This window comes from Pristis pectinata, chromosome 1, assembly GCF_009764475.1.
Source record: "Pristis pectinata isolate sPriPec2 chromosome 1, sPriPec2.1.pri, whole genome shotgun sequence".
Taxonomy (NCBI): domain Eukaryota; kingdom Metazoa; phylum Chordata; class Chondrichthyes; order Rhinopristiformes; family Pristidae; genus Pristis; species Pristis pectinata.
Window position 1 is genome coordinate 119,761,175 of NC_067405.1, and position 18,571 is coordinate 119,779,745.

Consider the following 18,571-nt stretch of genomic DNA (forward strand, 5'->3'; position numbering starts at 1 on the left):
GAATTGAGTCATAGAGAGGTACAGCACAGGAATAGGTCTTTCAGCCCATCGAGTCTGCACTGACCATCAACCGCCCATATTACGTTAATCCCACATTAATCACATTTTTCATTCTCCCCACATTCTCTTCAACTCCCCCGAGTTTCGACCACTCACTTACATGCTTGGGGCAACTTACAGTAGCCAGTTAACTTACAAACACGCACATCTTTTGGATATGAGAGGAAAACTGAGCACCTGGAAGAAACCTAAGCGGTCACAGGAAGAATGTGCAAACTCTAGACAGACAGAATCCAAGGTCAGGATTGAACCCAGGTCTTTGGCACTGTGAGATAGTGGTTCTACTAGCTGCAGCACTGTGCCACTCGTGTGCAAATGTTGTGCCACTGTGCTGACCCTGTGCCCAATGAGCAAAGACTGATTTCTTTTGTATTCACACCATTTTGTGAATTCATCATTATTCCTGGTCAGTACAAGTTCTATTTCACATGAATTGCACCATTCTTCTGGATTGATGGTTTAAAAACTATTCTGGGAATTAGAATACTTGCAAACTTAAAAGTTGGTTTTCCTCAGTTTGTAAAGAATTTTTTGAGCATGTTGGGCATAGGTGTAGAGAGGTTTAGCCAACATCTGTTTATTAGCAATTTGCTTAGTTATTGCTTTCCCTATACAATGGGACTGATCTGTGCCTGAAATGATGAATAGGTCTGCCCTTCAGCAATTGTTCTGTTAACAGGCCTTATGAAGAAAAACTCAATTGTTTGTCAATTTTTATCTCTACTCTTAATTAGTTTTGCTGTCTAATACCTAGTGTTGAGAAATAGAAATATTAAGTGCTGCAAATATTCAGCAGGACAGGCAGCACCTTCAGAGGGAAAAAAACTGAAAAAGATTGAGGATCTTTCTCTAGCTCTGTTCTGATGAAATCATTTGAAATGTTACGTTTCTCTCTCCATATCAACATAGCGTTTTGCTTTTGTATAACACTGAGAAATTGAAATTAAGTTGGCATTCTGACAATTTATTGGATTAAGTGTAATCCTCTATTTGTACTGATAAATGCTTTCTGTTGTTCTAGGAATTGGTGCCTCCAGCCACTCACACTGCTTTTTCTGGACTGCATCTGCCTTTTGTTGGCTTCACATTTACCACCACCAGGTAGAACGTTTTTGTAAATGTTGGATATGTTGTTCATTTGCACCGTTATAAAAGATGGATGATACTATGTTTAGTGACATAACGGTATTCTTTGCTTTCTCCAAAACATTTATGTGACATACACATTATTTTGACCCTAATTTATGCTGTATAAATTACTTAGGAGGTTTAAGGCAGCTTACTACTTTTTTATTAGCATGGCTTTTTTAATTTGTTAGTTCGGGATAAAGTGTTTTGTAGCTTTATTTACCAATTTGCTTTTGAAAGAAAGTGACTTTTACCTTGGTTAGAATTCTGGGAATTCCTAGCTCATAACAGTATCTCATCCAAGTGGCTCTACTTCAAACATGAGATTGCTTGACAAAGGTGGTGAGAGCTAAAGAATGTATAGGAGCAGACCATACGGCCCCTTTGGCTTACTTTGCCATACTGTAAAATGATGACTGGTCTTGTACTTAATCCACAAATCCCTTAATTTGTTTAGTGTCTAGAAATCCTTAGTCCAAGTCCTCTGGAGTAGGGAGTTCCACTGTTTTACAGTTCTGGATACCCCCAATAGCAGAAACATCCTCTCAGCATCCACCCTGGCAAACCCTCTCAGAATTTTATATGTTTCAATAAGAACACCTCTCATTCTTCTAAACTGCGATAAGTATAGGCCCAATCTCTCATTATACACCAACCCTCATTCTAGGAATTAACATTCCTTTAACTTTCCTAATTACTTGCTGTACTCCCTGCTGAACATTTCTGTTTCATGCACTAAAATTCCTAGACTCTTTGTATGACAACATTTTGTTATCTCTCTATTTAAGTAAGAAATTTCTTTTTCATTCTTCCTTCCAAAGTGGATAATCTTACATTTTCTCATATTATACTCCATCTGCCAATTTCTTGGTCATTCACTTAACCTATCTCTATCCATTTCCAGGCTCTTTGTGATTTTTAATGATTTACAACTGTCTGAATAAAGATATTTTCCCTCATCAAGTCATTACTGACCAACATTTTTTCAGACACTTTGCCCTCCATCTAGTTTTAGACTTCTCAATATGAATTTATTCATCTGTTTCAGTTCTCTTCTCACCAAAACAAATAATCACCAAAATCACATTTTGCTCCATTTTACTCCCAACAACCACTTTCTTGATTGCTCACTTAACCTGTCTTTATTCCTTTCCAAATTCTTTGTGCCCCTTTTGCAGCTTGCCTTTCAACCATCAGCTATGTTACTTTTTATGTACTTTCACCTAAGTAATTATATCATTTGAATGTAACTTTGCCTGCATGGTAGGGACTGCAGTGAAGTTCAGGAATGTATGTAATTTTTCTTCCCTCTCAGATAATGTCAATTACAGTTGTTGACCCATACCTTGGCCAACTAACTTAGGTTAGGTAAATGACCATACAAATCCTAATTAATTCAAACTCGCAACTTTACTGCATCAACTTTATTAGATCAAATGCAAATATCCATGCAAGTTGTTGACCCTGGGTCAACAATTCCTAAATGCTATTGTTCCTTTTGGACCAGTTCTCACCCAAACTACTTCTCTTGCAACATCAAAATTGGGGATCTTCTGATGGCCCAACGAATGACCTTTCTTCTTCCTGCCCCTGACATGGGGGTCTTCCTTCCAATAATTGGTCTCCTCGGAGTTCTCGCTTGTTAGTCTCCAGAGTTCTCGCTTGTTAGTCTCCTGAGTTCTCGCTGCTCTACCTCCAAAAACCTTCATTATTATTCTTTTCCCTCATCAGTCCTGCTACTTCAATTCTGTTGGCTCAGATTCATCGGGCCATCCTGTGTCCACCCCTTATTGGCTCTGGCCCAAGGCTACAGGTGGCACCACCTCACTGCTCTTCTCCCAAACAAGGACATGCCTCCGATGTCATTCCTTTGCTTTTTTTTGCTGGATCAGGCTATTTCACACTGATTTTAGCCAGTTCAAGGCAGACTCTGGGCTCAGGCCATTCCAGTTCACGGACACAGACTACTCTTATAAGCCTGTGTTGATTCTTCTGCCTTATCAGAGAGCATCCCACAAATAACTTCTGATTTGGAAATGATCTCTGATTGGCAGATTATTGGTAGGGCCTTCATTATGTCCACTTTTGATCACTTCAATTCAGAAAGAGTTAATTTAGAAAACAACGGCCTCCACTTCTTCCGCCGCCTGGCGAGAGCTTAGGCATTTGTTTTGTCCACTGTCCTTGACTTGTTTCAGCTAACTGTTCCATGGATTTTTAATTTCTTCAGGCCAACATCTGCCCCCTTTTTGATCCACAGAAAATTCTAGAGATCACATTAATTTAAGAGAGGTTTCGGTGAATACAAGGCCAAAAGGAACACCAGCCTTCAGGAGTACACTAACTAATGTTGATATAATAAAAAAAATTAGTAAAGCATTATTAATGTGCTACCTAGATATTGAAACAAATTATGTTTGAAATAACAACTGTCAATGAAGGTTAGTTAATACAATGTGAATTCTGAAAGTTCCCATGCAGTCATTGGTCAATATCTATGAAACAGAGCAACAAGCAGATGCATTCTTCCACATAATGAAAACTTCATTATATAAAACAAAATGCAATTAGCATTGCAGCAAACAGTGTTAAATCAAAATGGTTATGAAAGTACAAAAGACATGGAGGAAAAATCATTATGAAGTATTCATAATTTATATCACAAGTTAGTACATGTAATACTGATAAGTATAATAGGTGCTTATTATTAATAAAAATTACAATTATTGTATAATGTCAAAAAATAATCATTATGGACAAAATTTGGAATGGCTTATCACACACAAGCATCTAAGTTGTTTAAGTTGCCATCAAAAGATGCTTAGGAAAATGCATTATATACTGAGGTGAATGGATGGTTTCACAACCGGTTTGGGTAATTGTCCCTTTTGTATCTTTCTGGACCTCATCACACAACAAAGACTAGTACTGTTGGTACTGTAATGGTTGTGGTATCAGTTGTCAACCCTACTGTTGGACTAGGGGCAGGGGGAAGGTCTCGGGGCAACAAAGTAACTGGAATGGAGTTGCCAGGGTGATGTGCTAATTCATTGTCTTGTATTCATGTCAACGTTACACTCACAGTGAAGTTGTATTTAAGTAATAAGCCCTTTGCTGACTGAAGCAGGACCCATAAAAAAAGTGACTCCCTACAGTTATCCTAACACTACCATCCTTTCCCCTTATTACCGTTACCTGATCCCGATTATCCTCAAACCTCTTGCAAAATTTTGTTTAACTTCTTCATTAATTTGTACAACCATTTCATCTCCCCCATCCACACAGTCAGTTATTACCATGACATCTGATGGAATCCAAACAGACTCTTTTGTGAATATTGTGGATAGTTCATCCGTAACCACCCTCATCTTCAATCTTTGCATTTGTCCAGGTGAATATTCAATTGGCCAGTAGTACACTGTGTTGGTCAACATGTAATCTTTAGGAGAATCTTTGACTGTTATCAGGCCACTCAGCAATAGTATTCCAACCCTGATCATTTTCGAATACCTGGAAAGGAATACCAAGAGCAGTTCCTGTACTTATTCAAGCATCTGATATTTCTGATGTATTTCCTAAATTTAACTCTTCCATCTCCTGCTTTATTCCCACAAGATCTGGCAAGGAACACATTCTCCCATCTGCCTCTTTCCCATTGTCTCTGCTTCCACTGCTTGTGGCAATTGCCTAGCTTTAACTCCCCCTTTTTAGCCTCTGGGTAAAAACGGGAAGTGGCCGCCTAGCTTAATGGGGAAGCACTAGCTCCTTCATCCTCATTACTTCCATTTGGCTGAAAAACAAAACTAAGAGCATCATCATCCCAGTCCAGAGCCTCCCATTGACAGTGTGTTTTGTGTACCTCAGCTACAAAAGGGCATTGACTTTCTCCAAAGAGTTTAAGTTGGTTAATATGATACCAACCCAACTTGTCGGGAGCAATTTGGACTCAGTATGCTGATAGACTGACTCTGTCAATAATGTCACATGGCCTTACAAATCTTGGAGATGTAAAGGGGCCTGGCTGATGTACAGCGATCATAATCTTCTGCCCTATTTACAACTCCCTAGATTTTGTTTGCACATCAAAATAAGCCTTACTGTGCTGCTTCTTTCGTCCCATATTATGGGCTGTGACATAATGGGCTTCCTTAATGGTGTTTATCGATTGTTGTACCCATTTGTCCTTTAAAATACCATCATACTCAGGCTCAGACAAATCCAGCCAACGAAGAATTCTAACTCTCATTTCTCTTCCGGTCATTAGCTTAAAAGCTGTAAACTTAGTAGAGGAAGCCATGGAGTTATGAATTTTCATAAGGACATATGGTAAGACAGTGACCCACGTGGTCCTGTGCTGTTTGACCATTTTATCTAACATAATCTTTAAAGTCCTATTCATCTGTTCAACAGTCCCTCAGGATTGGGGTTGATAATGGATGTGGAAATTCTTTCACCCCAAACAGTTTCATCAGATCTTGCATCACCTGTGTGGTGAAATGAGAGCCTTGATCTGATTCTAGACTCCTTGGTAATCCCTAACAGGTAAAAACCTTCTCAAAGAGAATTCTGGCTGTAACCTTAGCAGTGTTAACTCTAGTTGGGAATGCCTTAATCCACTTGGTGAAAGTATCCACTATCACCAGGATATATTTCAATCCACCAAGAGATGAGGGTAAAGGTCCCACAGAATCAATCTGCAAATTAATCCATGGCCCTTCTGCTGGGCGAGTGTGCCTTAAAACTGCTTTCCTAGCCAATCTATCTGGATTATACTGAGCACAAATCAAACAATTCGTACAATAATATTCTACATCTCCTTGCATTCTTGGCGACCAACACACATTCTTCAACTGTTCAGTAGTTCTGTCCACTCCTTGATGCCCATAAATGTCATGGTACGAATACATCTGATTCCTTTCACCTTCTGGCACCACAAATCTGTCATTATAAAATACAATCCCATCCCGTACCTGTATTCCTGGATATTTCCCATATTCTTCCGATTTCTCTCCCCTCTGTACCTTTGCTAATTCGTGATGCTGTTTCTGTACCTGGACTAAGTCTATAGGTATACTCTTTGTTAGCTTCTGTGTCATCATCCCCTTTAGATCCGGACTTCATTCCATCCCACATCTCGCTCCTGGTTTGGCTAACTTATCTGCCTTTCCGTTCCCTTCTGGGGATGTTTTTAGGTGACCTTTCACCCTTTTTTATTCCATAAATGTTTGCTCTCACCTTCTCAAATATATATACTTCAACAAGGGTGCTGATGGTAAAGGTTACAGACAAATCTTTCAGCTGCATGAGTTTATTCCCTTCTCCTGATTTTAAGATGGGAATCCCTGCCCCCCCCGCCCCTTTTTTTCCCCATTTTTCTTCCTCTCTCTCCTTCCCTTTGACCCATGCCCTGGTGGATCTGCTCTCCCCACCTCCCCCCCACCTGCCTATCACTATCTCTTACTTGCATCTACCTCTCATCATCCTGTGCCCACCCCCGCCTCCCCTCTTTTGTCTACCTATCACTGCTCTGCTTTTCCCTGCTATATATTGGGCTTCCCCTTTTCCCATCTTCAGTCCTGAAGAGGGCTACTGACCCGAAACGTTGACCGCCTGCTTTTCTCCACGGATGCTGCCTGGCGTGCTGAGTTCCTCCAGCATCATTGTGTTTCCCATTAAGATGGGAATGAATGGTCCCTTCTGTTCCTGTGCTATTGTCACCTTCCACTCGTGGGGTTCTCCTTGATAGGTTAGATTGTCAGCGAGAATGGTTGTGCTGTTCACTCTTAACCATGACATTATGACCCTGTAATAGCAATGTCCAGTGAGCTATTCTATTTTGACCGACTGTCCCATCTTTAATACGCCCATCCAGCAAAAGCTGAATTGGGATATGTTCTTTTAAAATGGTTAGTGGATTAAGTCCTACAACATAAGCAAAATGGTTAACTGCCCAAAGACTGCTAACAGATGTCGTTCACGTGTTGTATATCCCTGTTCTACTGGAGGAAGCATTCAAGATGCATGCACCACTGGCTCTAGTTGGCCATGTGTCTCCTGGAGTAACACAGCTGAAATTCTGTTACTGGTGGCAATGAATTCCAAAGACGATAGCTCGGAAGGTTTTGGGGCCTTAAGAGCAGATGCTTCTGCCAGACTAGTTTTAAGATCTGCTACTGCCTTAGTATGTTCTGGTTTCCGTTCCCACAGAACACCTTTTTTTAAGAGTTCCATAAGTGGGGATGCCTTAGTGGCAAAGCCATCTATATGGTCCCTACAGTACCCCACCAAATCCAGAAACGACCTCAGCCCTCGCTCGTCGGTGGGGATGGGTAGGTTTGCCACTACATCCACACGTTACTTATCAATTTTTCGTCTCCCAGGTGTTATGACTACTCCCAAGTAACTGACTTGCTGTTTCATGATTTGAACCTTTTTAGGGTTAACTTTTAAACCCAACCTCTGTAACAGTTGCAGGAGCTCTTTCAACAATTGGTCGTGCTCCTCCTGGGTCTCTGTCTGTAACAGCAGATCATCCACATATTGAATGAGGCACTGGGGAGCTGAAAAGACTTACAGCCTATTTGCCAACCATTGCTGGAAAATGGAGGGAGAGTTATGTATACTGTTGTCCTTTCCAAGTGGAAGCAAATTTGTATTGACACTCCCTTTCCAGAGGAACAGACGAAAATCCATTACTTATGTCCAATGCAGTGAACCACTTTGCTACTGTATTTTACTGACTCGTGGCTACAGTTAAAGGAGTAACTTTATTCTGTTCCTGACAGTCTGTGGTGAGAGTCTCCAACTTCCATCAGGTTTCCAGACTGGACATACTGGTGAATTATTCTTAGATACTATTTTTCGCAGAATTCCCTGTGCTAACAAGCTTTGAACAATTTTCTCTGCATCTGCCTGTTTTGGAAATCCATATTGCCTCTGGGATTTTGGATCAGAACCTTGCAGATACACCTCCCCTTGCATCCTGCCACAGCCATGTTTATGCTTAGCAAATACTGCCTGACAATCCAAAATAATTTGTCTGGCCCATGAGTCCTCTGTCATGTCCTCTGCCTTTACCCACATCTCTCCAACCATACATACCCTCTCCTCAATTAATAGTTAACTGCGCAACAAAAGAATGACAGAGTCTTGAATGTGTTATGTTGCTCAAATCATCAGACTTGAAAAAGTTCCCTTTATTAATTGTGAGAACAGTTATACTGCACCTGAACTAAGTCAGGAAACTAGGAAGATCCAGGTTTGATCCTGTGCTCACTAAGTTGATTATAGCTGGGATTTCAATGGGGTACTGTGTTCCACCCTATCTAGAGATTTGAACTCATAATCTAGATTGATACTGCAGTGCATTACTGAGAGAATATTGCACCTGCAACATGCTGCTGCTTCAATGAGGCATTAAGACTCTGTTCTGGCTCCTCAAGTGCATGTGAAAGTTCCATTGCAGCTACGGTAAAGAATGTGGGCATTCTCCCAATGACTCGGCTAGTATATATCCCTCAAAACAACCTCTCTGCAATAGATATCTGATCACTTGCCATTTTATGGGATTTTGTATGTATAACAGTGACCACCTTAAAAGACAGTGATTTGTGGTGTACTGAAAAAGCAAAAAAAAATGCTGAATGCAAAGTATATCTCTCTGACAGTTTCCAATAAATAGTGAATTAATGTGCAATCAAGTTGTCTAATTAGAAAAGTGAGTATAATGTGATTTGCTGTTTCAGTCCTTTGTCAGATAGAACTTCTTTGAAAATAGGCATGCAATCAGAATCGATTGACAGAGATGCAGATGTACGGATAGACTTGGAAAACAGTTTACAAATTGAGGCTTATGAGAGGCGAATCCACAGGCTTGAACAAGAAAAACTGGAACTAACTAGGAAACTGCAAGGTAACTTTGAAATTTAAGTGAGATTTAAAAACATGAAAGCTCATAGCAAACCAATCTGTAAAGAAAAAATAAATGTTTTGGGTGTGTATACATTGTCAGAACTGAAACTTAATAACAAGCTTCAAAGAGAAAGCAGAAAGATTAGATTTCAGTTCAAAAGGAGAGTGCTTATCCTAGAAGATTTTTTTGTTAATTTACATTGTTTATTTACAGCATTTTATATTTAATGCAGATTTCCATTATTTATATTTTTTTCGTAAACTTCATAATGAGATTGCTGTTGATTTGCTGTGTTCACTCTTTTTAATTGCTGATTAAATTTCATATTCTTGGACTCTTAGAATCTGCACAAGCGGCACAGTCACTTAATAGTTCAACACGTGGAATGGGAACCATCAGCAGAGATAAAGAAATTAAGAAGTTAAATGAGGAAATGGAAAAACTGAGAAAGCAGTTAGCAGGTATATTTTTATATGTTGATATTTCACATTCTGAAATTCATATCATAGCTTCTTGGTAGATTTATTTGTTCCTCCAGTTCAAGAGCAGGCTAGAAGTTAGTAACCCTGCAGTGAGTACCTCGCCTTCTAACTCCCCAAAGCCTGTCCACCATCTGCAAGACTCATCAGGAGTGCGATGGAATACTTTCAACTTGCCTGGATAAGTGCAGCTTCAACAGCTTAAGAAGCTCAACATCATACAGGACATAGCAGCCTGTTTGATAGGCATCCTATCCACAACCATCAACCACTCGACCACCAACGAACACACAGTAGCAGAAGTTTGTACCATCTCCAGGGTACAACTCACCAAAACTCCTTAGGCAGCACCTTCCAAACTCACGACCTCTATCAGCCATAAGAACAAGGGCAGCAAAGCATGGGAAATACTACCACCTGGAGGTTGCCTTCAAAGCCACACACCACCCTGACTTGGAAATATTTTGCTGTTCCTTCACCATTGCTGGGTCAAAATCCTGGAACTCTCCTCCTAACAGCTCTCCCTAATACCTCAAGGACTGTAGTGGTTCAAGAAAGTAGCTCACCACCACCTTCTAAAGGGCAACTAGGGGTGGGCAATTAAATGTTGGCTCAGCCTGCAAAGCCCACATCCCTTGAATGAATATAAAAAAAGGTAATAGCACACAACAGATTAATACTTTTCCCTTTAAGTCAATATATTCTGTATTAATTTTAGATCATCCTGAAAAATTGGTTTTGTCATTGATCCTCAATGTGATTCTTGTTTTTCCACCACAGCTGTTCAGTTGCCTTGTCCATGCTACATTCCTCCCGAACTTTACTCTTAGCCACACTGATAAATCATTCACCATTGTCTTAATCCTCTCAAAGCCTTCAGTAAGGTACTGTGCACTTCTAATAAATTGGTGTAATCTTGCCTTTCACCTTGGGTTGCCAATTCTGGTTGGACACTCTTGATTTCAGTTAGTATGCCTAGCTGGGCATCAGTTTTTTGGTCACTTTAAATGTCTTTTCATTCAAAAAAAGTTTTTTTAAAAAAAAATTACTTATTTTTAATGGCCTTATGATTTTTCCCGTTGATGGTCACACAGTCCCTCAGTGATTCATCATTAATTCCCGGATACTGCCCTCAGCGATTCCCATCAGAGTCATGTCCATTATCATTGGTTTTGCTCTTAAATGCCCTCTATCTGTGCTATTGTTAATGGCTCATGCTGTGACTCATTTTGCATTAATTCTTAGTTTCCTATTTATTTGACTATCCCATTTTATTATTGGTGACTCCGAGTTATCTGTCAATCTTATTAAATCTTGTGTTGGCCATTCTGCTTTACATTTATCAACCAACTTCAGTATAGTTGGTTTTACATGTAATCCTATCATTAGTCCAGTAATTGAGTGATTGTATTTTGATAATCTCCACATTTTATAATGGGGCAACCAACATTTTTTCAGCTCTGGTGATGCTGTGCATTTTCTCTATTAAATTCATCAACTTATTTATTTAAATAAGTAGATTTCAGATATATGGTCATCGTTCCCTTCATGAGCTTCAGGTCATGATTCACTCCTGGGCCTGTTACCAAACTAGTGCATTTCCAATCTTTCAAATGCTGTCAACTCTAATCTACATTATATTTCATTTAGGAAAATGAGTCTGATTAGATTAGTTGTGATCAGGAAAACTGAGCTTCAGAATTATACTTTACAATGTGAAGTCATTTGGCTCATTGGTCTGCACTGGCTCTTTGATAGTGCTATCCAAATAGCTCCACTCTCTATGCCCACAGACCTTAAAAATCCTTTTCAAGTATGCATCCAGTTCCCTTTTGAAAGGCATGATTTCAGGTAGTACTTTTAAATCAGAACAATTCGTTACATAAGAATTTTAATTCCTTACTAGTTTTTGGGCAATTATATTCAGTCAAAGGACAAAAGAAACTTTTATTTCTTTTGTGCTCTATTTCTAAATTGCTATTTAGGAACAGGGAACCATTTGGAATTAGAGACTAATTTCCAGGGTTGGAACTTTTTAAGTAATGAGAGTTAAAATTTCAGGTCAAAGACCCTGTGTCAGAACTGGGAAGGAGAGAAAAGGAGCTCATTAAGCTGCAGTCAGGGTGGGAAAGGGGTGACATCTCTGATACAATAAAACCAGGGTGACGTCTCTGATAGGGTAAAACAGAGGGGTGACCATGGAGATGAGCTGGAAACCAGGTTATCTGGTCAGTGAGTGAATTGGAACAGTAAGAGGGTGAGAATATAAATAGATGACTGACACAGACAGTTTTAGCTAACTTGATTTCTCTCTCTGTATCAGTCATCCATCTGTGATGGTGGCTCAGGTTGTTATTTTTCTCTTTCTCGAATTGGAAGGATGTGCCCATCTTGACCTGTTGGGCGTGTCCTCCTCTACATTTTGCAACTCCTATGTTCTTTGTTTCATTCTTATATCTCTGTTCCCACTCTCTAACTGCTCCCATTCACCCATTGACCAGATAACCTTGTTTGCAGCTTATCCCCATGGTCACCCTGCTTTTGCCCGATTAGAGACCCCACCCTGACCCTCCCAAGCTTCATTTCTCCTTCCCAGTTGTGCTGAAGGGTCTTCAACCTGAAACATTAACTCTGTTTCACTTCCCACGGATGCAGCCTGACCTGCTGAGTATTTTCAGTAATTTCTGTTTTTACTTTAGATTTCCAGCTCTTGCAGTTTTTTATTCTAATTTAACTAATGAGATCAATTTAAATATCCAATATGGTCGACAAATTTTATCCAACATGTTGAGAGTTAAGTTCATTATGGTTAAAGACTGCACAGACTCATTTCAGGCATAAGTGAAAGATAACTGCTAACTTTAAAAGTGGCTGGAGTTTATCTTTTGTGCTTGAAATGAAGCATACTCTTGTGTTCAAGTGCATTTGGTTAATGTATATATTTGCATCTCTTGTATATACTTTTGTATATTTGTTCAATTTAAAGTTCTTTGCTAAATTTTATCTTTCAAATAAGAATTGATTATTATTTTGGCCATATCTTAGCCTCCTGAGTAATTGGTAAATCGGATTCTAGCTGACAAGAAAGTCGTACAAAATGCTGGAGGAACTCAGCAGCTCAGGCAGCATCCATGGAGGGAAATAAACAGTCAACATTTTGGGTTGAGACCCTCCATCAGGACTGGAAACGAAAAGGGCAGAAGCCAGAATGAAAAGGGAGGGGGAGGAGCACAAGCTGGCAGGTGATAGGCGAGTCTGGGTGAGAGGGGGAAGATAGGTGGGTGGGGGAGGGAGATGAAAGGGAATGATGTGAGAAGCTGGGAGGTGATAGGTGGAAAGAGGCAAAGGGCTGAAGAAGAGGGAATGCAATAGGAGAGGACATTGGACCATGGAATTAAGGGAAGAAGGTGGGGAACCATAGGGGCAGGTTGTGAGGGTGGGGGAGGGGAAAGAGAAGGGGTGAGGGGGCCACGGGAATGAGGGAAAACTGGGTGGGGGGGGGGGAACCGAGGGGAGTGGTTACTGGAAGTTAGATAAATTGATGTTGATGCTGTCAGGTTGGAGACTACCAAGACGGAATATGAGGTGTTGTTCCTTCAACCTGCATCAGGCCTCAAAGTGGTAGTAGAGGAGGCTGTGGATAGACATGTCAGTATGGGAATGGGAAGTTGAATTGAGGCGACTGGCCACCTGGAGATCCTGGCTGTCGCGGCGGATGGAGCAGAAGTGCTGACAAGAAATGTTGTTTATGCCTTGGATTATGTAAAAATTGTTATTTTTGAGGAAAATATGCAGCCTTATATTTTAAATTAAGTTTGTGTATACTTTGGAGTTCATTTTGCAGCTATTGTAACTGCTGTCAATTAAGGTTTCAGAGGAAAGTCCCTCTAGATCTTGGTGCATTATGGTGATTGAAAAAATTGAGCCATCAATTCCTTTTGAGTATGTTTCATCTGTGTTTCTTGTTCCTTAGCTATTCCCTTATCAAGATAATGAACTTTATGCTTTCCTCAATGAATTACCAGATATTATTTGACATTTGATCAGGTTATTCCTAAGAAATGTTTATTTAGAAGTGTCTAAAGATCCCAGTGCTGAAATAGATTTTACGATTTCCACTTTTTAAACTCAATTTCCACAAATGCCTTCAGAGCTGTGGCATGCCTTTTTGCTGGCATTAAATTTTTGTGTAAACCTGAGTATTATTTGTTAAACAGTTTCTAATAGTAACTTTTCACAACAGTGTTTTGCATAGGTTGAGGAATTTATCCAGTGAGCTGGCTGATCAGTGGTGATCACATTAAATGAAAATTGGTTTCAATTTGTGTGGTTAGCCACTTTGAAGGCATATTTTAGAGCTGGTTTGGATTCTCAACTGGAAAATGATAGTGTGAATTCGCATTTTTCGCTGATCACTGCTGTCTTAATTTGTAATTATATGATTAAAAAAATGTGACAAAGTTGGACTGCATTTACTCTTGAACTTGATATACAGTGGCATGCAAAAGTTTGTGCACCCCTGGTCAAAATTTCTGTTACTGTGAATAGTTAAGTGAGTAGAAGATGAACTGATCTCCAAAAGTCATAACATTAAAGATGAAACATTCTTTTCAAAATTTCAAGCAAGATTAGTGTATTATTTTTATTTTGTACGATTTTAGAGTGAAAAAAGGAAAGGAGCACCATGCAAAAGTTTGGGCACCCCAAGAGATTTGAGCTCTCATAACTTTTACCAAGGTCTCAGACCTTCTTTAGCTTGTTAGGGCTATGGCTTGTTCAGTCATCGTTAGGAAAGGCCAGGTGATGCAAATTTCAAAGCTTTATAAATACCCTGATTCCTCAAACCTTGTCCAAACAATGAGCAGCCGTGGGCTCCTCTAAGCAGCTGCCTAGCACTCTGAAAATTAAAATAAATGATGCCCACAAAGCAGGAGAAGGCTATAAGAAGATAGCAAAGCGTTTTCAGGGAGACGTTTCCTCAGTTCATAATGTAATTAAGAAATGGCAGTTAACAGGAACGGTGGAGATCAAGTTGAGGTCTGGAAGACCAAGAAAACCTTCCTAGAGAACTGCTCGTAGGATTGCTAGAAAGGCAAATCAAAACCCCTGTTTGACTGCAAAAGACCTTCAGGAAGATTTAGCAGACTCTGGAGTGGTGGTGCACTGTTCTACTGTGCAGCGACACCTGCACAAATATGACCTTCATGGAAGAGTCATCAGAAGAAAACCTTTCCTGCTTCCTCACCACAAAATTCAGCGTCAGAAGTTTGCAAAGGAACATCTAAACAAGCCTGATGCATTTTGGAAACAAGTCCTGTGGACTGATGAAGTTAAAATAGAACTTTTTGGCCACAATGAGCAAAGGTATGTTTGGAGAAAAAAGGGTGCAGAATTTCTTGAAAAGAACACCTCTCCAACTGTTAAGCACGGGGGTGGATCGATCATGCTTTGGGCTTGTGTTGCAGCCAGTGGCATGGGGAACATTTCACTGGTAGAGGGAAGAATGAATTCAATTAAATACCAGCAAATTCTGGAAGTAAACATCACACCGTCTGTAAAAAAAAAAGCTGAAGATGAAAAGAGGATGGCTTCTACGACAGGATAGTGATCCTAAGCACACCTCAAAATCCACAATGGACTACCTCAAGAGGCACAAGCTGAAGGTTTTGCCATGGCCCTCACAGTCCCCTGACCTAAACGTCATCGAAAATCTGTGGATAGACCTCAAAAGAGCAGTGCATGCAAGATGGCCCAAGAATCTCACAGGACTAGAAGCCTTTTGCAAGGAAGACTGGGTGAAACTCCCCCAAACAAGAATTGAAAGACTCTTAGCTGGCTACAGAAAGCGTTTGCAAGCTGTGATACTTGCCAAAGGGGGTGTTACTAAGTACTGCCCATGCAGGGTGCCCAAACTTTTGCTTGGGGCCCTTTTCCTTTTTTGTTATTTTGAAACTAAAAGATGGAAATTAAAAAAAGTAATCTTGCTTAAAATATTAAAGAGATGTGTCACCTTTAACTTTATGCCTTTTGGAAATCAGGTCATCTTAGCTATTCACAGTAACAAATTTTGACCAGGGGTGCCCAAGCTTTTGCATGCCACTGTATTCTTAATTTACTAGTATTCTGAATGCAAAGTAAGTAAAATAATGTAATCATTAACAAAACTGCACTTGTTAATGATCTTATTTACTTAATATTCCAACAGATTACTTTGGAGTTCAAGCTTTATAAATTTAGAACACAATAAAACATAATTGATCTTTTAATCATTTCTATTTAGAATCTGATCGGTTAGAACATCAGCTTGAAAATGCAGTGTCTCTTCGTCAAGACTTTGAGGAATCTACAAACAAAGTAAAAGCACTTGAAAAGCAGATTAAAGCACTTAAGCAAGAAAAAGAAGAAAATCACAAGGTACCCAAGTTAAATTATTTTGGCCATCGTCATGAAAAGGCCTTACTAGGTAATGAATAAAAGTCAGCATAACTGCAAACTCAAGCATGTTTAATTCATTCTTTGGGATTTGACATCACTTGCTCCTGAAATCAACAATGTTGTTACTTGATCTGATGTGTTATCATGTTCTTATGCTATCCTAATATAAACAGTGTAACTCTTTGAAATGTGGTGTAAATATAAATTGCCTAAAATATGAAGGAGGTCAGCCAGCATCTGGTAAATGAAATGACAAATTATTACATTTTATTTGTGTTGACAGTGCTAAATTTTGTGCTTACTAACTGTATTTAATGCAACACCAAAAAACATGGAGCAGTTAGATTGAAAATCCTGAAGCTGCCATCAGTGACTCCCATTCCCTCCATAGGGAATTACCTTTGGATCAGCAAAGTTAATTTTGGAGAATAGGAGAGAAACAATAGTGGCACTGCCACTCTGCATCACAATATCAGTGACCAAATAGGGCCAGGATTTGAAGTTGATGGCAGAATGATAGTTGTTGTCAACTCCAAAACCTTGACACAAAAATCTAGTGATATTCCCATTTTTGACATGTTACTGTCAGCTACAGCTCTAGAGGATTTCTAGCTTCCAGCAGCTATTAAGTCATCAAGTACCGTATATATTGCAGGAATTGAGACATTGAGCAACTTTGGCTTTAACTAGTTAACATTTGATGGGTGTTTGAGGACAAGTGAGGAAGTCATTTTAGACTGAAAACATTTACTTTTCCATTTTCTCTTCTCTATCCACCTCGCACCAAATCCCACCATTTTGCACCACAATCATACCCACAACTACTAAACAACATTTGGGGGACAGTGCTCAAACCTTTTAATCAGCTTGTTATATACTACGTGCAATATATTAGCAAAGAAATTTGAATATTTGTTTATTATTATGTGGGCCACAAATTGTTGCAGGAGTGAATTTAATGGCTTTAATATTCTGGATGCTTAGATTTTAGAATTTGATGAGTTGCTGAAAGTGCAAGCTGAAAATCCTTCAGCATGGTAAAGGGGCATCTGGGATTGAAGTGAATGGATCAAGCAACTATATTCCTCCTTAATCAAACAAACTGAACATTGAAATTAACAACAGAAGGAATGAGAAGGAAATGAAAGTTAGAATGGCCAAATCAATGCAAAATCAAATGCAGAAGAGGGCAATAAAGTTTGGATTGAGAGAGGGAGTAGGAAGAGACAAAATGTAAAAGTATCGGAACACTTTTAAAACCTTGAATTAAAAAAAATCAGCAACAAAAAACTGGAAAAAAAAAGCAACTGCAGCCCTTGCAGTAGTTAATTTCCAGTGCCATTGAACTTGTAGACAGTATTCAACTTTATCTTGTGAGTGTGGCTATATCTATTTCTTAGGTACAGCAACTTCAACATTGATCAAGCCAGTGATATGTTATTTTTATAATCTAACAGTGGAACACAGCAAGTCTGACTGCAATGTTTCGATTATTCAGTTTACCTGCGTGCATGGATCTCACCTGAAGCAAGTTGTGATCCAGTGATTTTAAAATTTCTGTGACATACAATTTTAATACTATGAAAGTTCCTTGTATACAGTGCAAACATAAATTCCACATTCTAATGCCATTATTAAAAAAAAAAGCTGCTGTTTAGTTTCTTTAGGTAAATTTGAGTTACTGTTAGCTCACCTCCTGAACCTTGTGTCATTAAGTTTCAGATCTGTAATTTCTAAAAGCTTTAAAAGCTAAGGGTGTACGATCATCTCTACTTAATAGTTTCACACCACTAACCATTAGTGTCGCGTACAGATTCATCTTTCTGTCAAGCTATGTTTTCAAAGAGCCTCGTAAATTTTTGAACTTAAAATGTTATGAAGGGTGTATTGCTTTTGCCCAGTATAAGGAGTTAATTGCCCTGTAACTGATGTGTGCTTTGTCATTAGGCTTAATGTAGCCTACAATTTTATTTGGCTGTTAGCTTAGCTTGGTGTCTGTGTGATGATGGCATTTTAAGTTGTAGTAAATTATTAACATTATGCGAGCTCGTGTTTTTTTAATGAAATGTCTGTACAATCTATAATTTTAATAGCAACTTGTTGAAACCCTTGAAAGACAAAAATCCCAAACCAAGGAATTAAAGGATGCACATCAGCAGAGGAAGATTGCAATGCAAGAGTTCTCTGAACTCAATGAAAGGATGGCAGAGTTGCGTTCTCAGAAACAGAAGTTGTCCCGCCACCTCCGTGACAAAGAAGAGGAGTTAGAAATAGCTATGCAGAAGATTGACACGATGCGTCAGGACATCCGAAAAGCAGAAAGGATAAGAAAGGAGGTAAATAATTATCAAATAACTAACCAAAGGAATATAATCTTGACCCCAGTTTGGGGGAAAATACTGGATACAGCAGCAAGTAATGATTTCATAAATTAATTTGCCATATATTTCTCACTGCAAATTCCTCACAGTGTTCTTTTCTATTATGCTTCTTTGTCGTGACCCCATTGTATCTGTATTGCTCCATTCTGCTTTATTTTTTTCCCTTTTAATTCTAT

General features: G+C 39.2%; 1 protein-coding gene across 1 annotated transcript in view; it reads left to right on the forward strand.

Annotated features, from left to right (window-relative positions):
• cdc42bpb (CDC42 binding protein kinase beta (DMPK-like)) overlaps positions 1 to 18,571 on the forward strand; it is a 159,640-nt gene that overhangs the window by 102,473 nt on the left and 38,596 nt on the right. Inside the window, exons 9-13 of the mRNA XM_052013435.1 lie at positions 1,082 to 1,161; positions 8,934 to 9,100; positions 9,442 to 9,561; positions 15,860 to 15,993; positions 18,108 to 18,350. Coding sequence (XP_051869395.1) covers positions 1,082 to 1,161; positions 8,934 to 9,100; positions 9,442 to 9,561; positions 15,860 to 15,993; positions 18,108 to 18,350 — 744 coding nt within the window. The remainder of the gene's footprint in view (positions 1 to 1,081; positions 1,162 to 8,933; positions 9,101 to 9,441; positions 9,562 to 15,859; positions 15,994 to 18,107; positions 18,351 to 18,571) is intronic.